General features: G+C 43.8%; 1 protein-coding gene across 1 annotated transcript in view; it reads right to left on the bottom strand.

Moving 5' to 3' along the window:
- Positions 1-17,134: 17,134 nt before the first annotated feature.
- The window catches only part of prrx1b (paired related homeobox 1b), an 11,548-nt gene continuing 1,300 nt past the window's right edge, over positions 17,135-27,382 (bottom strand). Inside the window, exons 2-4 of the mRNA XM_061078670.1 lie at positions 22,585-22,760; positions 20,313-20,494; positions 17,135-17,267 (exon numbers count right to left, since the gene is read on the bottom strand). Of these exons, the coding sequence (XP_060934653.1) occupies positions 17,135-17,267; positions 20,313-20,494; positions 22,585-22,760 (491 nt within the window). The remainder of the gene's footprint in view (positions 17,268-20,312; positions 20,495-22,584; positions 22,761-27,382) is intronic.

The following is a 27,382-nucleotide window of genomic DNA, read 5'->3' as shown; positions in this document are numbered from 1 at the left end:
AAAACGAATTCATTTTTTAAACTCATGGCTGTTGCTATGGTTACACCTGGATTCCAAGTGAGTTTTCCAGCATCTGGAGACGAACGCTGCAGATCTCGTTTCAGTGTGAAAACTCCCGGGTGGAGTTTCAATCCCGACAAACACAAACTGAGCCTTTCGTAAAACCAGCCTCCCTCTTCCTGATTGGTTCTAAGCCGTCACGTGACTCGACTTCCAGCTGTGAATGTAAAGCGTTGCCGACACTTCAGCTGTTTTCACAGATGCATTCTGGGAAATGTTCTGTGGCGTCTGGACAGAAACAGCGGAAGTGACCCAGTGTCAACCATCATGTGATATTCTCATCTGTTTGGATTATAAAATGAAAATGTACAAGTATGGATTGAACCTAGTTTTCCTTGTAATAACTAATTTACTCCAACAACCTCATGTATTTATACTAATGTGTGACTTTAAATGATCTATTTACTGATGATCATCTAACAAATTACAGGGTTTTATGTTTATTAATGTGTTTCTAGTCCTTTAAACAGAATCTGGGGCAGATTGAAAACGTCCTTCAGACAAAGCATCATAAAAACACACCATCTGCCCCCCCCCCCCCTCAGGAATCAATAAATCAATAGTGAACAGCAAACAGACAGATGCCACCTACTGACAACATGTACACACTGACTCATGTTAAACAATACAACACACACACACACTTCAAAAGATATTACATTGACTTATATTGAATTCATTGAGACCCTAATCTTTACCATAGTTACTTTGTGTTTTACTAACCCTTAACTTAACTTAACTTAAACCTCAAACCTCACAGGACGATCCTTCCCAACACGTTCACTCGGCCATAGACACTTTAGGTTTAAAGCCCACTTATAGTTTTCATCTTTTATGTGTTATTTCCTTTTTAGTGTTTTTAAGGCAGGTGGATTATTCAACTTTTATTCTGTGTTATTATTATTATTATTATTATTATTATTATTATTATTATACACGTGATGTCCTGGTTCTGTTTGTTGCTGCTGTTGTACTTTAAAACAATAAATACCTCAAATCAACCTTAACCAGACTTTAACCTCAGCCCACAGGTTAATATAAAACTCATCTGAACCTTAACCAGGTCCCCACAATGTGACTGTGTCAACACATGTACAATATATGTAATAACTGGACCACACACACACACGCACACAAACACACACACACACACACACAGAGCATGCTGGGAGATGAGTCCCTTTAACTCCGCAGCTCATCAGCATTCGAAGCTGTTTTTAAACATTTAAACTCTTATTAATCATCATGAAACGACCGGAAGTCCTCTCGGTGCAGAACCAGCTGATTACCTCTCACTTCCGGGCGGGAGACAGCGGCTCCATCCTCCTCCGGTCCCCCGGAAACATCACCGAGTCCCCGGTAGATCCTCACGGAGGCTCCGGTCAGCTTCAGCTTCCCGGTGCCGGTGGAGGAGGAGGGATGCTGAGGGATGCTGAGGAGGAGGAGGAGGAGGAGGAGGGGGAGGAGGAGGAGGAGGAGGGGGAGGAGGAGGAGGAGGATGCTCAGACACGCTGCTCCTCTTTCAGCTCATTGGTTCACAGACATCCCCCCCCTCACCCCCCCCTATGACCCAATAAACCGCAGATTGAATTTCAACGCGTGAGATGTGCCCCCCCCCCCAGTGCGGCACCCAAACATCAAAGGAGAAGCCACGTGACGCATCATATCTGCTGCTCAATAAAAGTTATTGAGCAGCAGATATGATGACGAGAGAACTGATTAAATTATCAATAAGTTAAACAAACTTTTTTTTGCTGAGGATTATTTGATCCTTTTTCCTTTGACGTCAACTTTAAATTATGTTTTTATTTTTCCTTCATTTGACATTTTAAACTGTATCATTTCCGGTCTTTGAATTTTATTCTGTTGTTTTATTTTGTTTTGTCGATGATGTTTTATATTATGATTATTATGATGATTAGGTTAAGGTCATTTTAGTTAAGGCCATTTTAGTTAAGGTCATTAGTTATGATGTTTATAGTCAGACTGATAAACAGCAGAAGCTCCTGTATGTTGACATTTGACTTAATGTTTCTGTTTCACATTTTCCTTCATATGAAAACGCCCAGAATTAATTTTTCAAATGTCCTGAAGTTGAGATGTTTCCTCACTGAACCTCTGTGTTTGTGTGTGTCTGTGTGTGTGTGTGTGTGTGTGTGTGTGTGTGTGTGTGTGTGTGTGTGTGTGTGTGTGTGTGTGTGTGTCTGTGTCTGTGTGTGTGTGTGTGTGTGTCTGTGTCTGTGTGTGTGTGTGTGTGTGTGTGTGTGTGTTGTTTCCTTTGTTTCCTTCTTTATTTTTAGTTTCCTCTCATCTCAGTGACTGTGAGCCAAACACTGCTCCTGTGTCACCTGCTGGCCAAATGCTGAACTACAGCTATTTCTTTTTATTTGCCATCTGCATATTTTGTCAAGGAAGGTTTTGTTTTCTTGAGGACACACGCACACACGCACGCACACACACACGCACACACGCACACACACACACACACACACACACACACACACACACACACACACACACACACACACACACACACACACACACACACACACACATACACAGAGACAAACACAGACACAGACACACAAACGTTTTATTTAAGGAGAAACCAATGTGCGTGTCTGTGTGAGTACATTCTCATATGGATTTGTGTGTCCTTGCATTGAATGTGTGTGTTGTCTGTGTGTGTGGATGTGTTGGTGAGAGACATTTCTCTGCTGCTCTCTTCAGTTTCCTGCTGTGTTTGTTTGAATTTGTCATAATCGTGGATGACGAGCGGCCTGCGGTCGGGACACTTCAGCGTCTGTTAGTATGAGTTTGTTCCTTCACTCAGATGTGAGTACCAAAAAGTAATTGTATTCTGGGGTAATTGGAAATGGGCGTGGCAAAATGGCTCAAGAGCGCCATCTAAGGAAAATCCCCTCAGTTAGCATTCACCAATCTTCACAAAAGTCCTAGCCCAGGTGTATCATGACCAGAGAAATAAAAATGTCAGAGGTGCAATGGGAAAAACGCAGCAGGAGGCCCGCCATTTTGGATTGAGTGGCCATTTTGGCCATTTTCAAATTTTTTTCTTTGATGTACTTGTCCAGGTTTTTCATCAGATCAACTTCATATGGGTATATATGAGTGATGGAGATATAAACTACCTGACATTTCAAGTTTTCATCAGACGGTGTGATCGTGGCGTGGCGTAAAAGTTTGATTACACGCCATCAAAACACGATGTTCTGTGTCTCGGACATATTTTGTCCAATCAAGTACAAACTAGACAGATAAGACAAGAGTCCCGGCCTGATGACATCTACACAGAAACCATGGATTAAAATCACAGCGCCCCCTGGTGGCAACAGGAAATGTCTTGTTTTTGGAACGTCTTTCACTTGGAAGTATTCATCCTCATCCACTGACCTCAACCATGTCAAACTGAATCAAATGGGTTTCAAGACATTTATAATGAAGACATAAGATTACTGTGACCTTTCGTCAACTGCCATATTAATGGCGTGGCATCAAAGTTCATCAACTCGCCGTGAAACACAAAATTACTGTAACTTCCAGGTTCATGGTTCTTTCTCACTAAAACTACATGTGTGTAGCCCCCCCCCCCCTGAAGATATTCATATGGTTTAAGGAATGGGTGTGACAAAAAGTGCCCCCTAAAGGGCAGCCCCGGCACTGCGATTGGCCGACATGTAAAAAAATCTATAGGGACATGTGTCTTTTCATAACAAACAAATAAGTCTCTTGGATAGATATATATGTGGATTGATAGATATGCTAGACCAAACACGAAGCCCACCATTTTGACTTTAGTGGCAATTTTCCACATTTTCACTTTGATGTACTTGTCGTACGGCTTTCATCAGATCAACTTCATATTGAGGTGGTTGTCATCTCAACAAGATGGAGATATGAACTACCTCGGTGTATTGGATTTCATCGCACGGTGTGACCGTGGCTAGCCACCAAAGTTTTATTACACGCCATCAAAACATAAGGTTCTGTATCTCGGACATATTTTGTCCAATTGAGTCCAAACTAGACATGTAGGACAAGAGTCCCGGCCTGATGACATCTCCACAGAAAACATGACTTAAAATCACAGCGCCACCTGCTGGCTACAGGAAGTGACATGTTTTATACTTTGATGAACTGCCTTTAAACATTTAGTTTAAAGGCAGTTCATCAACATCACTGGCAGCTGCCTTTAAACAGTGTAGCTGCCTTTAAACAGTTTGACAACACTGCTGAGGAGAGGTAAGACTGCTGCTCTTTTCAATAGTGTGTTAAAACGTGGTAAAAAGAGGAGGTGAAGGAGAGAGAGAGGAGCAGAGATCTGCTTCTGTTCAGAGGAAGTGAATCTGTTCTACAGTCTCTGGCAGCAGCTGAAATGGAGAAGCAAGAAAATCACCTGGACAGAGAAAGGTTCTGCTGTAGGATCTGTCTGGATCTACTGAAGGATCCGGTGACTACAGTCTGTGGACACAGCTACTGTAAGAGCTGTATTAACACCCACTGGGACGATGAGGAGGAGAGAGGAAGCTACAGCTGTCCTCAGTGTAGACAGACCTTCACGACGAGGCCTGTCCTGGAGACAAGCACCATGTTAGCTGCAGCAGAAAGGACTGAGAGGCAGAGAGAGCTCGGGCTGAGGAGACAAACAATCCAGCAGAGAGTCCAGGACACAGAGAAAGACGTGAAGCTGCTTCAACCGGAGGAGGAGGCCGTCAATGGCTCTGCTGATAAAACAGTGGAGGACAGTGAGAAGATCTTCACTGAGATGATCCGTCTGCTGGAGAAAAGAAGCTCTGATGTGGAGCAGCAGATCAGATCCCAGCAGGAAACTGAAGTGAGACAAGTCAGAGAGCTTCAGGAGAGACTGGAGCAGGAGATCACTGAGCTGAAGAGGAAAGACCATGAACTGAAGCAACTCTCACACACAGAGGATCACAACCAGTTTCTACACAACTACCCCTCACTGTCACCACTCAGTGGATCTACACACTCATCCAGCTTCAGGTTCCGTCCTCTGAGGAACTTTGAGGACGTGACAGCAGCTGTGTCACAGGTCAGAGGTCGACTACAGGACATTCTGAGTGAGACAGAGACAGAGATTTTACAGATTGTGTCTCAAGTGGATGTTTTACTGCGACAACCAGAGCCAGAGACCAGAGCTGACTTCTTAAAATATTCACAGGAAATCACAATGGATCCAAACACAGCAAACAGGGAGCTGTTATTATCTGAGGGAAACAGAAAAGTAACAAATTTGGGAGAAGATCAGTATTATTCTGATCACCCAGACAGATTCACTGATTGGCATCAGGTCCTGAGTAGAGAGAGTTTGACTGGACGTTGTTACTGGGAGGTGGAGGTGAAGGTGGAGGTGGAGCCTGGGGTGATAGGAGCAGTTCATATAGCAGTCACACACAAGAATATCAGAAGAGCAGGACGCTCACTTGAATGTTTATTTGAATCCAATGATAAATCTTGGTCATTATGTTGTTATAGAAACAGATATGTCTTTTGTTACAACAGAATCAAGACTCCAGTGTCAGGTCCTGTGTCCTCCAGAGTAGGAGTGTACCTGGATCACAGTGCAGGTGTTCTGTCCTTCTACAGCGTCTCTGACACCATGACTCTCCTCCACAGAGTCCAGACCACGTTCACTCAGCCTCTCTATGCTGGAGTTAAGGTTTGTTGTTCTGGATCCACAGCTGAGTTCTGTAAACTCAAATAGACTCGAGTCATTAAACGCAGTGATTTAGATTCTGTGTTTAAATCTTTAATTTCTTTTGTCTCCATGTTTGTTGATCAAAGTTCGTCGTGGTGACGTTTCTGCTCCGCACAGAGATCAGCTGTCAATCAAACACTGACCTTCCTTTATCACACATATTTAGTTCTCACTTTGTAAAGACAGGAATCTATAAATACACTGACATAAATGTGTTTGAAAGAACCCGAGCACCGAGCGGTGGGAGGCCCTACTGTGTTTCCAAGGACTTGCATTTCCATTTTGGGCTTTTTCAGGGCGAACTCACTGTAACTTCAGTGTTCAAGATTCAACCCCCTCAAGCTTCTGTATCTCTGGCATATTTGGTGCAATAGGGTCCAAACTAGACATGTGAAACAAGAGTCCTGGCCTCTACACAGACAACTTGACTTAAAATCACAGCACCACCTGCTGGCTACAGGAAGTGACATGTTTTATACTTTGATGCACTGCTCCTGGCTGCTTTACAATGTACAGCTCAAATCAGCTCAGTCAACTCATTGGATCAAGGTCAGAAGTGTGACCTTTCCTCAAACTATGTAAACATTGATGTGCGGCGAAGGATCAACCAAGGATCGACATCGCGTGACGGACGCAGGAAGTGAAGCGTTTATCCTCGCCGCAGAGCGCAACACGCATGCAACGCAGAGACGTGCTCTTGGTCATCGATCGCTCTCTCCACCGACCGCAACAGACTTCAACGTGCGGATGCTCGGGCCCGTTAGTGCTACAACGTAGCCCTAGTTCATTCTTACTTTTATAATAAATGCTTTAACATAAAAGCCCCAATGGTCCATAACATAAATATTAATGTGAGATGAATCATTGCTGTATTGACATTTTTAATCTAATCAGCAGAAAAGGTCATATGGTGCATTTAAGCCAGCTACAGTTAAAAGGCTCAAACATTAGCATTCATTTGCTGTGTTCTAATTGTACTGAACTCACTCTAGACTCTAAATGCTTAGCTAAATGTTAATCTAAATGCTAAGCTAATACTTGAACAGTGAGGATCCATCATCACAAACCGTAGGAGAATTTCTTTAAGAATGAATAACAAACTCTTCCAGCAGCTGTGATGGAAAAAGTAAAAGATGAAGTGTGTTATCAGTACAAACATGGAGTCACAGTTACAGATGAAGACTTGTTAAACAAGAGGATTCTACATCGGGTGAGAGTCACTGTGTGTTTCTCTCCTTTTTCTCCCATCATCCCTTCAGTCTTTGTGGATTTGTGTTTGCCTGATTTACTCAGAGGAAAAGATCCGCAGCAGAACAATCCAACAACAGGCGGAGTAAAGATGAAGAGGACTCGGTCCTCGGGGACGTGAGGTGTCGGCAGGACTTTACACTTCCTGTTCAGACTGAGGATCACAATCCATCTGGTGAGGAGTTTAAATGAGGCTTAAAGGGATAGTTCACTGAAGATCTCCTCATTATCTCCTCACCACTTTGACGGAGGGTGAAGAACTCGGTCTCGGGGGTGAACAGCGTAGCAGTAAATGGTGACTTCTTCTTCAGATGTCACGGTCCGGTAACAGGCAGGAGGATCCCAGAGGACATTCAGGCTGAAGACTTGGAGTCAGTGAGGTCGTTTCGAGTCACTTGGAGCAGGAAGGAGCAATGTTGTGTTTTAAATGTTGTTTCATGACGTCTGAGCTTCGGTCACCAGTTACTTCAGTTGTATCGGATTTGGCTGCAAAGCTGTTTTCCCCTGAGACTCCAGAAGTATTTTGTGGACTCTAACACACACTGGTTGTATTTCCGTGGGATTGTTTCAGATAAGATTCAACTCTCTCCTCCGAGTTGTGTGATGGAAAGTCACAGTTGTAATTCCAGCAGACAGACGGACAGACTGGAAACTGCTGTGTCAGAGCTCGTTATGGATGCTTGGCTGCCCGTGGAGCTGGGTTTAGTTCATCACGCTCTATGAGCACTGAAGTCATCGGTGTTTTCCTGTGCATGTGCAGCAGAGCGAGCAGGCGCTGGATCACATGGAGGATCCACTACAGGTCCAGAGAGTGGCTGAGAGCAGGGCGTCGCCACGACGACTGAGGACACCGAGGGGACGTCCCCCGACTCCTTTCTGGCAGATTGGCGATTTAACAGCCTGGGAGGCGAGAGCAGTTCAAATCAAAGACATAGTGAGTCTGCTACAGGCCGACGGCTTTCACTTATACAAGTTCAAGGTCAATGAAGTTCAACGTTTCAAGTCAGAATTTTTCAAATCCGTTCTGACTCGAACCACAAAGTCCGATCCTGAACTAACGTTTCTAAGGTTCTGTTCATTCTCACTGAGTTGGTTCATCACCTGAACAACAAACGTTTGATTTGTTGAAACTCTAGAGAAAGGTCCCAGTGAAGAAAGGTCCCAGTGAAGAAAGGTCCCAGTGAAGAAAGGTCCCAGTGATCCAAGCACACACAGAAAGACTAACATATCGAAATGTCATACCTAAACATAACTCAACACAGTTTAGTGTGATCATTCTGGGCTTAATATTTTACATTCGTACATTAAAATGTGGATTAAAATGTTGGACATTATTTTGAAATAAAGTCTTAATATCAGGAAAAGGTTTCACACTTGGCTAAAATGGCAAAGTGAATTTATTTGTTGAAATAAAATATCCAGAAACTATTTTTAGGAGTTCGGAGATGTTTGAAAACAGCTTCAGGGAAAGAGCTCAGTGTGTGTGTGTGTGTGTGTGTGTGTGTGTGTGTGTGTGTGTGTGTGTGTGTGTGTCGAAGTAGTGATGGTAGGAGTCGATTACTTGAAGAAGAAAAACAAAGAAACAGCAGCGAAGAGCTTCTCTCTCACTCTCTCTCTCTCTCTCTCTCTCTCTCTCTCTCTCTCTCTCTCTAATCAGGCATTAGTTTAAACATCATTGTTAAATAAGGACAATACAAACACTTCCTCTCGGCTGCAGCACATCAGGCACCTGCCACTTACACTAAATGGATAATTGAGAAAATAATAAACTGAGGGGTCCTCTGCTGCAGGCCAACTGGGGGGGGGGGGAGAGAGAGAGAGAGAGAGAGAGAGAGTTTCAGTTATCCAGTGTGTGTGTGTGTGTGTGTGTGTGTGTGTGTGTGTGTGTGTGTCTGTGTGTGTGTGTGAGACTGGAGGGGTGAGCGCATGCAGCCACCAGCGGGGGGAAAATTGAAGGCAGATTTTCCACGGCAGGCGTCGGCTCCAAATTGCTCGTTTTGGACAGAGAATTTGCTCTGGCACGAGATGTGACAATGATATTCATTTCAGAGCTCGCCCCCATTTATACCAGGCTGAACAAACACACACACTCACACACACACACACACACAAAGACACACACCCTCACACACACACACGAGCCGAACCAAAACTATTAGTGAAAACTCAAACTGCCTTCAAAGGAGAAAAAGAAACATTCCTCATAGACTCGAGTTCAGGCCCTGATCAAAAAACATAAATATGTTTAATCTATCCCTCTCATATAGTGACTCTCTCTCTCTCTCTCACACACACACACACACACACACACACACACACACACACACACACAGTGTGTCGAGGGATACATGCACTCAACCAATCCTGGGTCATCATCAAATAACTAATGAAACCAAACTGATCAGGAACTCTTGAACAAACATCAGTGACAGTGACAGACACTAATGTTTACTTAGAATCTTTAGTTTGATCTATGTCCCATCTGTTAACATGGAGGAGTGGAATATGATCTATGCTGCAACCAGCCACCAGGAGGCGATCAAGAGGATTCGGCTTCACTCTTAGGAGCTGTCATGTCGTCTGTGGTCTAATCAGATATTTACTGATTTAGTCATAGTTAAAGTTTTGGTTGTTTGACGTCTCCCCTGAAATGAACAAATTAAAATCTTTGTTAAAAATTCCTTCTTATTAAGTTTTCGATTGTCTGCATGAATCTGTGAGTTCTCAGAGCAGCAGAAGGAAATCAATCCAGCTCCATGACATCTGGGAGTCACCAGAGGAAACTGTGGTGATGATGGATCGCTCCAGAACCGGCACTAAACGGACCAATGTGAGACTTATATTCATTTAAGTATTTTTCTAAGGTATCGTTTAATATTTCTTCATTCCACAGCATCACGTGTCAAACGTGAAGATCGATAGAGAAACAGGTTTTATTCTTTTAGGTTAGTTAGAATAAAAGGTTTTTAGAGATTGAGCAGATCATTAGTTTTCTCATGGTTTGATTCTTTGAGTCACTTGTTTTGGTCCCTTTGCTTTGTGGTGGCCTGTGAGGACAGTCAGTGTCCAGCAGAGGGAGGAAGAGTCACATCCGTCCTCTGAGGAAACGCTCTGATGATTAACCTGACAGTTGGAGCAGAGGTCAGATTCTCTGCAGCTTGGTGGAGACACTCGACAGATCAATCCGTCTTTTAACCGCTTCTCCAACCAGAGCGGTCTGAAGGCAGAAGGCGTTTCGGAGCTCGAACGCTCCGTGAGGCCGCCGGACGATGATTCATGATGAATTCCCTGTGGTCACAAATGTCTGCGCTGTCCAGACTTCTCCATGTTTCCCAGGTCGTGCACGTGTTCTGCTGCGAGAGGCCGGACTTCCTGTAAGACATCGGCAAACTGCTCCAACACTCAAAATAGTTCCTGCACCACGAGGGAGTACGAACCCGGCGATGATTATATAGCGATGATGTCTGGGAGCTCACGTCATGTCACTCACCATAATTGTTGTTTTGGTTGTTGCCCTCCTGGACCTCAGCCGCGCCGGGAGAATTAAAAAGCAAATTCATCCAGGACCAGAGCGCTCGCGGCAGCAGCCATTTTAAGTTGAGCCAGAAGCGTTTATCACAGCGGCATTACGTTACCTCCAGGACGAGAGGGGAACTATCTTTGTCTCTGTGGGAAAACTCAGAAAGTGACTTTTAGCTCCTGACATCCTGTACTTTGGAGTCTCTGTCATTTAGAGCAAAGTGAGCTCAAACTAAACTGAAATAGACGTTTTCATGTGAATCGCTCACAAACACGTCACATCGCTCAAAAGAAGTCGTAAACTTTTATAAATTCTGGATAAAGTCATTTCAATCATCTGTGTGAACTTGTTTATGACTCGAGTTTCTTTACGTGGAGACATCGACAGGAGACTGGAAGTTACAGATGAAACCAGACGAGACCAGATGAACAAAAGAGCAACGAAGTGTGAATCTCAACGAGTTGGTGACACTGGAGGTCAGAGGTCGTCAGGCTCAGTGGGAATCGTCCTCAGTGGGAATCGTCCTCAGTGGGAATCGTCCTCAGAGGGAATCGTTCTCAGTGGGAATCGTTCTCAGTGGGAATCGTCCTCAGTGGGACTCGTCCTCAGTGGGAATCGTCCTCAGTGGGAATCGTCCTCAATGGGAATCGTCCTCAGTGGGAATCGTCCTCAGTGGGAATCGTCCTCAGTGGGAATCGTCCTCAGTAGGAATCGTCCTCAGTGGGAATCGTCCTCAGTGGGAATCGTCCTCAGAGGGAATCGTCCTCAGTGGGAATCGTCCTCTGTGGGAATCGTTCTCAGTGGGAATCGTCGTCTATGGGAATCGTCCTCAGTGGGAATCGTCCTCAGTGGGAATCGTCCTCAGTGGGAATCGTCCTCAGAGGGAATCGTCCTCAGTGGGAATCGTCCTCAGTGGGAATCGTCCTCAGTGGGAATCGTCCTCAGTGGGAATCGTCCTCAGTGGGAATCGTCTTCAGTGGGAATCGTCCTCTGTGGGAATCGTCCTCAGTGGGAATCGTCCTCAGTTGGAATCGTCCTCAGTGGGAATCGTCCTCTGTGGGAATCGTCTTCAGTGGGAATCGTCTTCAGTGGGAATCGTCCTGAATCGTCCTCAGTGGGAATCGTCCTCTCTGGGAATTCGTCCTCAGTGGGAATCGTCTTCAGTGGGAATCGTCCTCTGTGGGAATCGTTCTCAGTGGGAATCGTCGTCTATGGGAATTCGTCGTCTATGGGAATCGTCCTCAATGGGAATCGTCCTCAATGGGATTCGTCCTCAGTGGGAATCGTCTTCAGTGGGAATCGTCCTCTCTGGGAATTCGTCCTCAGTGGGAATCGTCCTCAATGGGAATCGTCCTCAGTGGGAATCGTCCTCAGTGGGAATCGTCCTCAGTGGGAATCGTCCTCAGTGGGAATCGTCCTCAGTGGGAATCGTCCTCAGTGGGAATCGTCTTCAGTGGGAATCGTCCTCTGTGGGAATCGTCCTCAGTTGGAATCGTCCTCAGTGGGAATCGTCCTCTGTGGGAATCGTCTTCAGTGGGAATCGTCTTCAGTGGGAATCGTCCTGAATCGTCCTCAGTGGGAATCGTCCTCTCTGGGAATTCGTCCTCAGTGGGAATCGTCCTCAGTGGGAATCGTCTTCAGTGGGAATCGTCTTCAGTGGGAATCGTCCTCTCTGGGAATTCGTCCTCAGTGGGAATTTCTCAGTGGGAATCGTCCTCAGTGGGAATCGTCCTCTGTGGGAATCGTCCTCAGTGGGAATCGTCCTCAGTGGGAATCGTCTTCAGTGGGAATCGTCCTGAATCGTCCTCTGTGGGAATCGTCCTCAGTGGGAATCGTCCTCTGTGGGAATCGTCCTCAGTGGGAATCGTCCTCAGAGGGAATCGTCCTCTGTGGGAATCGTCCTCAGTGGGAATCGTCCTCAGTGGGAATCGTCCTCAGTTGGAATCGTCCTCAGTGGGAATCGTCCTCTGTGGGAATCGTCTTCAGTGGGAATCGTCTTCAGTGGGAATCGTCCTGAATCGTCCTCAGTGGGAATCGTCCTCTCTGGGAATTCGTCCTCAGTGGGAATCGTCCTCAGTGGGAATCGTCTTCAGTGGGAATCGTCTTCAGTGGGAATCGTCCTCTCTGGGAATTCGTCCTCAGTGGGAATTTCTCAGTGGGAATCGTCCTCAGTGGGAATCGTCCTCTGTGGGAATCGTCCTCTGTGGGAATCGTCCTCTGTGGGAATCGTCCTCAGTGGGAATCGTCCTCTGTGGGAATCGTGTTCAGTGGGAATCGTCCTCAGTGGGAATCGTCCTCAGTGGGAATCGTCCTCAGTGGGAATCGTCCTCAGAGGGAATCGTCCTCAGTGGGAATCGTCCTCAGTGGGAATCGTCCTCAGAGGGAATCGTCCTCTGTGGGAATCGTCCTCAGTGGGAATCGTCCTCAGTGGGAATCGTCCTCAGTGGGAATCGTCCTCAGTGGGAATCGTCCTCAGTGGGAATCGTCCTCAGTGGGAATGTAATCACCGACTACTTTAACACAAAAGACGTGTTTCCACGAAGCTGCTGACAGGAAGAAGCCGCCTCCCCCTCTCTTTGACTTTAAGATATTAACATGTGTTGATATCCACGTTTTTAATGAGGTTTCTCCTTCTCGACAGAATCCGGAGTTTCTTCTTCTGGGCAGAGACGATCATACGAAACCTCAACTGAGACACACGAGCAAACCTGAACTAAAATCAGCATCTTCTTCCAACGTCTGGACCAGAAAAGGCTGAATCCTGAGAATCCAAACTGAAAAATGCTGATCCATGTCGACACTTGGATTTATGGATTAACTCTTTCAGCCAGATCCTGACTTCAGAAAGTTGGATTGAGACGCTGTGAGAAGATCTGACAAGTCTTCGTCTGAAGCTGCGTCTCCGCCTCGCCACATAAAGAAAACGCTATTCCTGCGATTTCTTGGCTCCGACAACTGGCACCAGACAAAAAACACTATGAATTTAATACCGAGAGATTCACAGCTGCTACGAGGAGACGACTCCGGTTGTGATGGAACAGAGTAAAATTAGGTTGACGTTGTGAAATAATGTGTTTTCTCTCAAGAACAGTGAGGAAAAGAAACCGTCTTCTTCATGTGAAAGCAGCCAGAGAGTCTGCGTTCCTGCAGAAGAAGAAACGCTGAGTCGCTCCACATGCTCATCAGCGTTAACCTTGAGTCGGCAGATTGAAGTTAATTATGTTTCCTTTACAACGCGGCAGAGAGAGAGAGAGAGAGAGAGAGAGAGAGAGAGAGAGAGAGAGAGAGAGAGAGAGAGAGAGAGAGAGAGAGAGAGAGAGAGAGAGAGAGAGAGAGAGAGAGAGAGAGTCGTTCATCTGTGTTTAGGAGAAGTGTGTAATAATAGTGACTTAATCACACAAACAGTGCAACCTCTCCGTCAACTCGACTCCGCGTGGAAACTCCACCGCTCGGGACATTCTTCTGCTCACACACACAACCACACACTGCTCACACACACACACACACTGCTCACACACACACACTCACTGCTCACACACACACACACACTGCTCACACACACACACACACTGCTCACACACACACACACTCACTGCTCACACACACACACACACTGCTCACACACACACACACACACTGCTCGCAGCTGGGCAGTATTTCACTCAGAGGCTTCTCCTCTCGTCTCTTCTCCTCTTTCTTTTTCTCTTTTTCCAAAACCACTCATTAATAAAGTATTTGTGATCATGTGGCACTGACAGCGGGACAAAGATCACTGCAGGCGGAGAGAGGGAGGGCTGAGGGGGGGGTGGGGGGGGTGGGGGGGGGGGGCAGCAAAAGTCAAGAGAGGAGAAGAAACAAAACAAAGAGAAAAGAGGGGATGAAAGAGGAAGGAAAAAAGGGTTTGGATGTTTTAGAGGAGAAGGGTGAAGAAACGCTCGGGTTCCCGCTCGCACTCGGCTCTCAGACTCCCCGCCCCCCCCTCGCTCGCACTGTCTCCGCTGTAACGAGCTCCAGATGTGCTGCTGAGGGTGGGGGTGGGTGGGTGAGGGGGAGGAGAGGGAGTGGTGCTGGTGCTGGTGGTGGTGGTGGTGGTGGGGGGGGGGGGTTGCCTTGTATGTCATGTGCTCAGGCGAGGAGAGACGCTGTCCGAGGGGACGCTGTCAGGCCTGATGGAGTGGCTGGCCGAGGCCTGGGGGCGAGGGCGGGGGGGTCAAAAAGATCTCCACATCTGGAATCACTTCAGGTCAGCCCAGGGCCCGGCCATGAAAGGTGAGAGGGGCGCCTGGCAGGGGAGAGGGGGGGGGGACAGGAGTCTGACACTGGACATACCACCGAGCGCAAGCAGCACAACACAGGAACCAGAGGGAAGAGGAAGAGTCGCTCCCGCTGCAGCTCGAGAAACTAAACCTTCATCTCAGCTTCAGCTCGAGAAAATCAACCTTCATCTCAGCTTCAGCTCGAGAAACTAAACCTTCATCTCAGCTTCAGCTCGAGAAACTAAACCTTCATCTCAGCTTCAGCTCGAGAAAACTAAACCTTCATCTCAGCTTCAGCTCGAGAAAATCAACCTTCATCTCAGCTTCAGCTCGAGAAACTAAACCTTCATCTCAGCTTCAGCTCGAGAAAATTAAACCTTCATCTCAGCTTCAGCTCGAGAAACTAAACCTTCATCTCAGCTTCAGCTCGAGAAACCAAACCTTCATCTCAGCTTCAGCTCGAGAAAATCAACCTTCATCTCAGCTTCAGCTCGAGAAAACTAAACCTTCATCTCAGCTTCAGCTCGAGAAAACTAAACCTTCATCTCAGCTTCAGCTCGAGAAACTAAACATGAAAACTATTTAACACGAAGAGACTCAAACCCAGAACCACCCGGAGCCGACGGAGGGAAGACGAGCTCCTCACGTCCAGAGCCGAGCGTTTCCATATCCTAACAGAAAAACAACTTTTAGGAAAAACTCAAAAACTTATTTTTAAAGCTGTTTCCAGAGATTCTGGGAAAAACAGATATCTACGCTCGTCGCACGTTGAGTCTAAAATTTGAATCTGCACAAAGTCCAGAAGTAAAAGTGACGAAAAGGCTCAAAAATCTAAAGCAGCACTGAGGTCAAATAAAACGAATGAGGAGGAAGTGAAACTGTGAACAAGCAGCAGATCGTTGAGATTAAAGTTTCCTGAAATAATTTGAATTTAGAAAATGATTTTCAAGCCGGGTTCAGCAGAAGAATAAGATTCAGTTTTAAGGTGTAAATCCTCTTCACCGTAATCAGAGTAAATGAAACATGTGATGAAGCAGATTCTCCTCGTGTGTTGTGACGGACGCTCCTCTGCAGCGGTGACATCACGAGACCCGACAACGCGACCACGCCGGCTGCGGTTTCATGCGAGAACTCTTTTACGGCCCTTGTGCGCCGGGCGAGGACGAGTGTGGACATGTGTTTGTTGACGGTGAAGGTCACGAGGGGCCAAGGAGAAGAAACACCTCGTCTGACAGCCGCGGCCCAACGAGGCCCCGGGGCCCGGAGCATTAAGGAGAGGATTTCCCTGCTCATAAATATCCGGTTTTTAAGATGGAAATTTCAGGTTGTGGTAATCAGGAAAAAAGAAAACACACAAAGCGGGAACAGCTTGAGGTTTTTCCTGAAGCGGAATCTGTTCTCGAGTTGTAAATCTCCGGTTTATGGGCCGTGCACGAGCTCCGGGATCATTTTGCTTTCCAAATGGTCTGAACCATAAACATACTTATTTCTTTTAGTTCCTGAAGCAGAGTTTCGGCCTCATCGTATATTTTTCTAGTGATTCGTCACAAATCTTCCAGGAGTAAAGATCCAGGCAGAGTTTGTTCGAGGACACAAACCGGGAAAGTAAAAACTCTTTAAACTGAGCGGCTGCACTGCTTGAAATGCATTTTATTCATATACAAGTTTTTATTCTGTTACAGATAAAGGATATCATAGGAAATGAGGAGAATCTTCTGGTTTTGGCTTCAGAAATACATTAGCTTCTCCTTTATATTGGACTATTATATGAAAATGTTTGACTGTCAGTGGTATAACATGGAAAGAAATGTGAAAATAACAACTATTTAAAAAAGTTTGCATAAATGTCAGAAAGTTCTTTGGCACTTTGTTGTTGATTTAAAAAAAGAAAATGATAAAAGAGAGTTGTTGATCCCAGTTTGAGTCTTTAGCTCCAGCGCAGACGGACAAAGACAAATCCACGTGTCCGCTCGTGAGTCTCAGGCGATGCAAAGACCTCTGGGTAGAAGAAGGAAAAGATCTTTGGGGAACTCGCCTCCGTTTCAGTCACAATCACAAAAGTAAAACTACGCAGATATTCAGCTACAACTTCCAAACAAGACGCCTTTGGACAGAGAGTTCAGCGACGCTCGGGACGAGGGGACAGACTCCGACACCGCCTGGTGTCCTTCAGGTTTAAGTGGAGTAGAACGCCATGGAAGTGGCTCCATCAGAGAGGAGGCTCCGCCCTCCAGGTCACGTGAGATGATGCTCATCCCGGAGACGGCGCCCGGCCGCGGGGGTCCGGCGTCCCCTCGCCTCCCCCTCCTCCTCTCAGTTGACCGTGGGCACCTGGTTCAAGCTGTATTCCTTGGCTTTGAGCCGCAGGTTGGCGATGCTGTTGGCCATGTTCATTCCCTGGGACGTGTTGGTGTTGGAGCAGGTGGGCGGGTAGGTGGCCATGGTGCTGAGAGACGAGAGGAAAAGAGGCGAGAAGGTTACGTCACCTGAAGCTGAGGCTGAGGAAAGAAGAGAAGGAGCCTTGAGATTCAAACCAGATCAGACAAAACACACAGAGACACTTCAACAGGAAGTCATCAGAACAGGAAGAGCAGAGAATCAGGTTCGTTTGAACTTCACTTTGTAATTCTGTTTTTAATTCACCGTCCTGGAGAAAGCTTTCCTTTTCTGTGATTCTTCTTTAGAATTAAATTAATTAATAAAGTAAATAAAATAATTATAATCTTCATGCTTTGTGTCTTTTGTCCTAATTTAATTTAATTTAAACTCGTTTTACTCAATTCAGTTATTTCTGTGTAAATAAATAATTAACTCGTTTAAATGTGAAACTAAATCAATCAGACATTTGTGCAGATTATTTGGTAGATGAGGGGAAGATGTATATTTTTCTTCTCTCACTTTTCTTCACTTATTGTTGCGTTGGACTTCTGCACATTAATCATTTCTTTTTGTTATTTTCACATGACGACGCTGTTAAGATAAAAAAATGTTTTTTGTAAATGTTGTCATTGAAAGAAGTATTTGGAAAAACTTTCCATTTCATTATCATAGTGTGAAGATTCATCAAACGTTTTTTTAAACGTCGACACAACACGACCAATCAGAGAAGATGCTCACTGACAGATTCTATATAGATTATATATCTCAAACATATTCTAATCTTCTGCTGGAAAACAGAAGAGAAACGATTGTTTATAAAAATATTCTTTAGGACGAGAGGTGAAAAGTCCAGTGATGCAAAAACACTGTTAAAGTCAATAAAAGACAAACACAATAAAACTATTTTATGAACTCTATTTAAGTAAGAATTAACAGATGACAACAAAAAAAAAAAAAATTAGACTAAATATGATGAGAAAACATTTGTAAATCAGAGTTTTGAGAACATGAACTTTCTTCACAGACAGAAGAAGAGGAAGCAGATGAAGTAGAGTGGAAGCGTACTTGTTCTCTGACGGCAGCATCTTCTGTGGTACTCGTACTGGCCCCCCCTCCGGCATCGGATACCAGCTTTAGGATAAAACACACAAGTGTTAGCAGCACGTAGCAGGATGCACACAACACCCCCCCCCCCCCCCGAACTGAGCGTCGAGCGTTTGACGTTTTACACCGAGTCTGGTGACGGAGGTTTACTGTAAATCACGATGTAACCAGAGTCAGAAGAAGTGTCGCCCGGCAGCGTTCACGACCTGGTGCAGTGTAGCAGCGAGGGGTCACGGGGTCACGGGGTCACGGGGTCGACGCCGGATTTAATACGGTTTGTTTTCACATTATCACCTCGTCAGAGAGGTCGCGGGATCCGTCACCGCTCGGAGGACGAGAGGCTGTTTGGATTCAACACAATCAGTGTGAGTGAGGAGAGAGTTCTCTGAGGTGAAGAGAAGGGACAGAGGGACGAGTCCGGCTCGGAGACGCAGGAGCAAGAGGACAGAGGACACTTGGGATCTGATCTGGGACTTCAGTGTTCACAGCTGCTTCGGGACATTAAAGCTCAAATATGAAGCAGCTGAACAGTGTTGTCTCTTTGACTCTGATTTATTAAAGATGATCATTTTATTCAGACGACACAAACTGTGACTGAGCTTCACTCTGCTCCATCGTCCTCGAGGATTTAATTCAAAACATGAGACGTGTCATTTTTATTAAAATTAACGTAACAATTGAAGTTAAACGTTAAATACTCTGTCACTGAAAATCTGCAAAACATAAAACACAGAAAGCTGAAGGTGTCATTTAGTGTTTTGCTTGTTGTATTAAAGTTTGAGTTTAAATCCAATAGTATAAAAATCATGCAATAAAAAACAGTTTCATTAGAATCACTGGTTTGTCTGAAATGAGAATGAAAGTCACTTCAACAGAAATTTAATCTGACATCTTGATAATAAAGTCATAAAATAAAGACAATAGAGTTTTTTCTTGAAATAGTAAAACTTTCCTCTAATTAAAAAACAACGTTATTCTCATATTTGGACCTTAATTAATATTTTTTTCTTCAAAACTGCCCAAATACTCTTATCGTATCTTTACTCTACACATTTTGTTTGATTTTTAAAATTCTAAATATATAAAAATAATACTTCTATTATTGAATATCTGAATGAGATTATTCACAGGTCAGTTTGTCTTGAAGCAGCAAAGTGAAGGAAACAGTAGAAATAAAGTTTCTGATGAAGAACCAGAGAGTGAATAGAACAGATTGAACAGATTTTAAAGGATCAGTCAACATCGTCTACATTTTCCTTATTATCAACAAATCTCCTGAAAAGACCGGAGCCGGTGACGTGTGGTCACTTCCTGTCTGTGGCGCTCGCCACTGGGTCCTCATGACATCATGACTCTTTAAAAACAGGTCACAAACGTGTGGTTTCCTTTTGTAAAATCAGGTTCAGTCGTCGTGGAGGTGAACGGGACAGAGAGTGAGTGTGTGTGTGTGTGTGTGTGTGTGTGTGTGTGTGTGTGTGTGTGTGTGTGTGTGTGTGTGTGTGTGTGTGTGTGTGCGTGTGTGTGTGTGTGTCTCTGGTGTGTTTTACTCGTTGTCCCCTGTGAGTTTTCAGATTTGTTGATAATAAAGAAAACCTCTCGTGCTCTCACACGTGTTCACGGCGTGTTGACGGCGTGCGGGGGGGCAGGTGGAGCGAGACGACCTGCGGCTCGGGACCGAGGGTCAGTTTGAGTCCAGGTGGATCAGAGGAGATGAAGACGAGCGAGCCAAGAATGAAGAACATGAGCAGGTAGAAGAAGAGGAAATGAAACAATAAGAGTGTGTGTGTGTGTGTATGTGTGTGTGTGTGTGTGTGTGTGTGTGTGTGTGTGTGTTCACATGCAGTTATTGTTGTATCAGCTTGTGTTTTTTGAACCGAAGACAAATGAGAATCAGTTTCTTTCTTTCTCCTGCTAGTATTTTCTGATCTTTCTTAATTTATTTCTATAAAAATGTATCTACGTGGAAAGTGCAGGTCAGGTAGCTGTGTGATGCGGGTGTGGACTCTACCTGTAGGGGGCGGCGCTGCCCCAGGACAGGTAGTCGTTGGGGCGTGGCGCCGGCCGCGGTACGATGGGCTGCTCCACCGCCGTCACGTCCCCGGAGTACGACTTGAGCAGCGAGGCGTTCTTGCTGGCCAGCATCGCACGCTCATTCCTACGGAACTTAGCTCTTCTGTTCTGGAACCAGACCTGGAACCAGAGAGAAGAAACAACGCAGACACGTTTAAGATCACAGCATCATCACCTGATCATCACAGCATCATCACCTGATCATCACACAGCAGACATGTTTGGGACAAAGGGGCGGAGACATGTGTAATATTCTTATTTGACAGAAACGATGATTAAAGTCTGATCCTGTTGTTTCCTCTTTGTCTCTCTTGTGTTTATGGTTGGTGATGTCACAGATAGAACATGAACGCGTCACATGACCTGATGAGATCACGCACTAATCACCTCTGATCTTAAAGTCGTTAAGAGTTGGAAGCTTCGTCCGGTTTCACTGACACGACGACATCAGCTCGTACAAATCATTTAAAAACAAATCAAACAGACCAGAAGTTTTTCTGTTTTGTTCCAGATGACTTTCTGCATCTCACGCTCCTTTAAAACCTCTCTCCTTCCTCTGGGGGGGGGGGGGGGGGGTGATGCTAATGTTGTTCCTCAGTGTGGTGAAATCAAATCCATTATTAGAAGCTGCGAGCGCTCGGGGGGGCTCGCCGGCCGCTGACGCACGCCCTCAGGAATGGACCCGAAGTCTCTTCTATCAAAGGCTTTCTGCATCGCTCTCTGCTTCACATTAATCACAGATGTGCTTCTCTCTCTCTCTCTCCTGCTTCTCTCTCTCTCTCCTGCTTCTCTCTCTCTCTCTCTCCTGCTTCTCTCTCTCCATCATCACTGTTTCCTCTTCCCCCGCTCGCGCTGCCCACAGAACAAATACTTTCCCTTCGCTGATTAAAGACACACGGGAGAAACTGAGGAGACGTTAGAGATTCACATCGATCTGCAGGAAACGTTCCCGGTTCTCTTTGTGTGTTTGTGTCTTTGTGTGTTTGTGTGTTTGTGTCTTTGTGTGTTTGTGTGTTTGTGTCGTTGTTGAATCCCAGCGACGCCGACCTCGTGTTGTCCAGTAGAAGTTTCTGGTTCCACAGTTTTTCTCAACGTTTCTTCCTATGTTTACAGTTTAAAGGTCATAAACACAACCTGCACGGCCACTAGATGGCGCTCTAGTTTGGTGAAGCCCAGACGGTGAGTAAAGATGGACGACGCGTCTCCACTTCCTCCACGGACGAAGCCGAAAGCATCACAGACACCAACAGACGCTGCCATCTTGTGCATTAAGAGCCAGAGTCTGTGCAGCAGTGATCGGGGGGGGGGGGGGACAGGCTCTAAACCAATCAGGAGTCAGTCTCAGCTGTCGATCATGAAGTCCACCGCCCGTTTTAATCATCAAATAACTAAATAAACCAAACTGAAGCTGAAGAGACAGAAACTTCTTTAACTTTGATTTGTCTCTGAAGACCAATGAACTCGTCCTGTAGACACGTTCGTTGTCATGGGAACTGGAAGCATCATCACGTGAGCGACTGTGTGTGTGTGTGTGTGTGTGTGTGTGTGTGTGTGTGTGTGTGTGTGTGTGTGTGTGTGTGTGTGTGTGTGTGTGTCCGTGCTCTCGGTGTGTATCAGTGATCTGTAAACCGCTGAGGAAATGAGACGTCATTACGTCCACTTTTCTGATCAGATCCAATCACGTCCTCTGGGACCAGCTGCTCTCAGGCTGTGTCTCTGCTGTGAGACGGAGCAGAGACGTCCACTTGTCCTCAGACGTCCACGTTGATATGAAACCTGGGGACTGATACCTGCTGCTGCTCTCAGGAGGACGGGTGAGAGGACGAGTTCAGAGGACGAGTTCAGAGGACACCAGGAGGACGTGAAGGAGACGCTTCCACTGATATCTGACCTGTTAGAGGCCTGAGGTGTAGGAGTGCGTGTGATTTAATGCAAATAAATAATATTATAATAATAACATAATAAATGTGGATCTAGTGAATTTAAAAGTGATTTGATGAGGAGACAGTTTGAGTTTGATTCATTAATATCCCACCAGGTTCCTTCTGTGTTTCACGTTTATTCAAACATCTTCGTTTATGTGTCGCTGCAGTTTTAACGTCCTCGGGTCACTTCCTGCTACGTAACCACGGTGACCGTTCAATCTGAGTGCTCCTTCCTGTTTGATCAGCGGTGGATGGGATCAGATCCGTGCTGCCCGGCGCTCTCACCTGGACTCGGGCCTCGGTGAGGTTGACCCGGCGGGCCAGGTCCTCCCGGACGAAGGCGTCCGGGTAGTGCGTCCTCTCGAACACTCGCTCCAGCGCCTGCAGCTGGCTGCTGTTGAAGGTGGTCCTGTTCCTGCGCTGCTTCCTCTTCTTCTTCTCCTCCGTGTTCATCTGTTCATCTGCAGAGGAAGAGGAGATCAGGTTAAACCTTCATGCGGGTGAAGCAAAGTGCAGCTCTGCCCACGGGTGCTTTGGTCTTTAGCTTCAGATGTTATTTCTCTTTTGCTGGAGGGAAACAAATGAAGAAGTAAGAGGTTGAAAGCTCCGTGTCGGGAAGCATCAGAGTTTAATAACAGACGGGTCTCGTCCTCCTGCTTCAGGCTGAAGAGCCGCTCACATTCACCTTCAACACACAGACCTTCATCCAGGGAACGGACCCAGGACCAGGAAGAAGTTTCATTCTCATGTGTAACGTTTGATTTGTAATTTCAACATTTTAACTCCTGCTCCGGTTATTTTCCAAAAAAACTAAATAAATCAATGGTCGTATTTGAAATATCTCACAGCGACAAGTTTTTAAAAATACTTCGTAACGTTCCATGACTTCTTTCTCACATGGGCTGAGGAACAAGGAGAAACCTACAGTCGCCATTTTACTTTTTTATCTGTGAGAACAAACAAAACCATTTCTCCCTAAAACATCGAGTTCCTCCTTCGAACCTCCAGAGCTCAAGAACATCTCAGACTCACAAGGTTACAACATGTTCTTCACAATCTCTCTCTCTCTGTCTCTCTCTCTCTCTCTCTCTCTCTCTCTCTCTCTCTCTCTCTCTCTCTCTCTCTCTCTCTCTCTCTCTCTCTCTCTCTCTCTCTCTCTCTGTTCTCATTATTACTCTCTCGACCACACGATCAATTAAAGACAGAAATAACAAAGAAGTAAATAACACGTCTCGTCTTAAAGGGACGGTCGTTCCACTTCAAAGAGTTTGAGGTTGGAATAAAAAGAATAATTAATTTGTGGCATTGCTCTTCAAAAAAAACCATTCTCCATCACAGAGAGAAAAACATATAAATAAAACTGATTGTTATTGATTATTGTTAATTCATCAGAAACTGAACCCAGCTCAGAAACACTAACATGGACGTTCACACATTACTTTGTAGTTCGATTCTCAGCAAAGACAAAACACTCGTTCCCTGATCTACTACCTCGATAACACACAAACACACAAACCGCCTCAATAACACACAAACACAGACACACAAACACACAAACAGCCTCAATAACAAACAGCTTCACTAATAAACAAACACACTAGTGAGCAAACAAACTAAATCTCTTCAGCAAAAAGACGATATAAAATTAAATCTGCTGTGAAACACCCTCAAGATCAGTGTGTGTGTGTGTCTGTGAGTGTGTGTGAGTTTGGGTGTGTCTGTGAGTGTGTGAGTCTGAGAGTGTGTGTGTGTGTGTTGGAGCCTTGTGGCAACAACGAAACCACAAAATAACACTTTCACAGAGGAGTGAGAAAAGAAAACAGAACGTGCTCATCCATGTTCATGCCTAACACACGCATACACACACACACACACACACACACATGCACACACACACACACACACACACACACACGCACACACACACACACAGCCCCTCAGTACATTCACACTCGTCTTTTGAGTATTTACACTTTGAGGAGCTGTTCGCTCATATTTTCAAGTCTACAGATTCTGGTTTTAAATTCTGTGTGTCCGTGTGTGTGTGTCTGTGTGTGTGTGTGTGTGTGTGTGTGTGTGTCTGTGTGTGTGTGTGTGTGTGTGTGTCCGTGTGTCTGTGTCTGTGTGTGTGTGTGTGTGTAAGTCTGTTGCTGGTTGTGTTTTGGAAACTTTGGGTTGTTATTACAACACAACATCTAGAATCATTGTTTCCTGTCTCGTGTGTTTCTTGTTTCTTCTCACTTGTTTTCACTGAGGTGGTTTGTGACGTTAAATCTCTTATCATCGTTTTCTATTGTTGATATTTAGTCAAACTGGAGACAAATTGAATATTTTAACGTCTAACATAAATATATTTACTATTTGGCAGCATCATGTGTTTGTTTTTAATAAGATTTATCATGAAAATGAAAATGTGTCGTCAGGACCCAGGAGTCGTTTTCTTATTATATTAATTTAACTTATTATATTTTCTGCAGCTTTCCCTCAAATCTCATGATTTTCTTCAGCGAATGGAGAACAGATAAATATCCTGAGCAAGCAAAGTCTGAAGCTGAAGAGATTTAAAGTTAATGTGATAATAATTCATGTTAAAATACATTTTCTGGAGAAAGTCGTACGTTTGAAACGCTGAGACGAGCCGAAGATTTTAATGTTAAACAACCACGACGCAAAACATTAACTACACACACACACACAGACACACACACACACACTGCCGCATCTTCCTTCATGAAACAGTGTACTATGTGTGTGTGTGTGTCATTGCTGTTTGTTTTACTGTCAACATGGGGTCTAATGAGCCCCCCCACACTCCCTCCACAGTCTCAGCCAATCAGGAGGCAGCTGAGAGTCAACAAGTATAAACAGATTGAAAATGAAATGATCGATAATTTTCATTGTTTTGACTCTAAACTAAAATCTGTACTTTTATTATCGATGTTTAAAACATCTGATTTCAAGTTTGTTTTCAATTGAAGGTTTATTTACTTTATTCACTATTATTTACAGGAAATTGGTGAAATGTTTGAATAATTTCACATAATTTGATGAAGAACCGTTTCTGATCATTTAATGAATTAAATTACAGCTGATTAAAATATTTTTTTCTTTTCTTTTTTTCTCTATATTCTTCCTTTATATTTTCATTCTGTCTTTATGCTGTAAATCTTTCTTTATAATTATAATATCTGTCTTTATTGTAATTTAAACAGATAGAGACACAGACACAAGTCATAATGAAAATCATTTTAAAGACTATTTCCAGTGGATTAAAGGTGGAAACAGTTTTCTATCTTTAACCTGAGTGAAGTTTATAAAATATATTAAATTAAAATTAAGATTAAAAGTCTCCAGTATAAAATGAATCTTAGCTTTTTTTAAGACTGTTCAGTTAGTGATGCATTCAGGTTCAAAGTGATCGGGCGTAAATCTAAGAACTGCTGAGCTTCATAATCTTTTTACCCTTTGACCTTTAATTAAAATTAATCTTCTAACACGTGAACACTTGAACTGAAAAGTGATTTTCTTCTTCAGATTATTTCAGACAAGAATTTTAAATTAGCTGAAAAAAGAAATGTTCAGTTTTTCACGAAACAAAAGCAAAGATTTATTTTTTCTTCATCTTCTCTTTTAGAAAATCTTTAAAATATATTTAGGCTAAAAAAGCAGATTTGTGGTTCCTCAGATTTATCTCATAATTTATCTTTTTTTAAATTGATGATATGAACTTATTTTAATTAAAGGTTTTTCTTCTTCCGGCCGATGTGTTGCTGCTTTATTCCATTTAAATCAGCACATTGAGTTTCTACCTGTTATACAATTTAATATTAAGACTTTAAAGAAATTAAACATTTTCCTTCACAAAATTATTTGAGGAAAAGTAGAAAATACGAAAGTAAATCACCAGAGCCTGAAATTCAAAGTGAGGAGTTTTTAAATAAATGATGTTCCTCCTGTTTTGATGTTTGGTTTATGACACTTTTTTAATTTCATTTATTTTACCACAAATCTCTGAATCTTTTTATTCTCTCAGATTGAGTCTTGATTTTTTTTTATTAATATCCAGTTTAGTTTTTAAATGGAATATAAATAACAGCAGAGAAGTTAAACTGCAGCTGAAAACGCAAATTGACTCAAACATTTACTCTGAAACAAACTGTTCATTTATCACCGAACCCAGAGACGTTAAATAAGAACCGTGATTATTCTGCCTGTTTCAGACTTTAACACAAAAAACTGAAACAACAAATACATGTACAAATATATTTGGGGGAGGAAGAGAGGTATTAAAAAAAATACAGTTATTATAATTGTTAAATTACTATTAAGTTATTTTTGACTTAAATATCACCTTTAGTAGCACACAATTAAAGTGTAGAATTTACATGTTTCTTTCAACCTTTATTTCTTTCAAATTAAATTAAAATTAATAAAATATTATTGTTGGACAGTCTAAATTTGACTCATCACGCTGAGTTTAAGTACATTTAATAAATAAATAGTACAATTCGAATTAAGTTAATTCCGAGGTGGACGAAATTAAATCTTAATAAAATCCAAACAGAAATTTAAGTAAATTACATTTTAAAACCTCCAGAATGTTTTTTACTTTTTTTCTTTGTGTTCAGGAAGTTTCTGATTCAAATCTGTCTGTTAATAATTAAAACTATTCGATCAGAGCCGCTTCTTCCGCATCATCTTCATCATCTTCATCATCTTCATCCTCCTGATGAGACCAACACGTGGACGAAGCTCATTAGCAACAATCCGCCAAAGTTCATTAATGTCCAAAGTCATAAGTGCAGAGCAGCGATTATTTTGGCTACAAGAATAAAATATAAAAGTTGATCATTTCTACTGTTTCATAATAAAATTATTTCCTCTAGAATCAATAAAGATTTATTTGTATGAGTTGGTGGATTTTAGAACAAATTTATTTAAAATGTTGCTTTTACGTCAATAAATCGGAAAAATAAAAATACTGATTGCGTAATTCAGTAAAATATTGTAGTGATGTAATAAACCTTCACAATAAAATAAGGGAAATTGTTTTCACTGATTAACGATTTTCTGCAGATTCGTC

The sequence above is a fragment of the Limanda limanda genome, chromosome 9, assembly GCF_963576545.1.
Source record: "Limanda limanda chromosome 9, fLimLim1.1, whole genome shotgun sequence".
NCBI classification, from domain to species: domain Eukaryota; kingdom Metazoa; phylum Chordata; class Actinopteri; order Pleuronectiformes; family Pleuronectidae; genus Limanda; species Limanda limanda.
The sequence above is the reverse complement of the archived record's forward strand: the minus strand, read 5'-3'. Positions and strand labels throughout refer to the sequence as shown.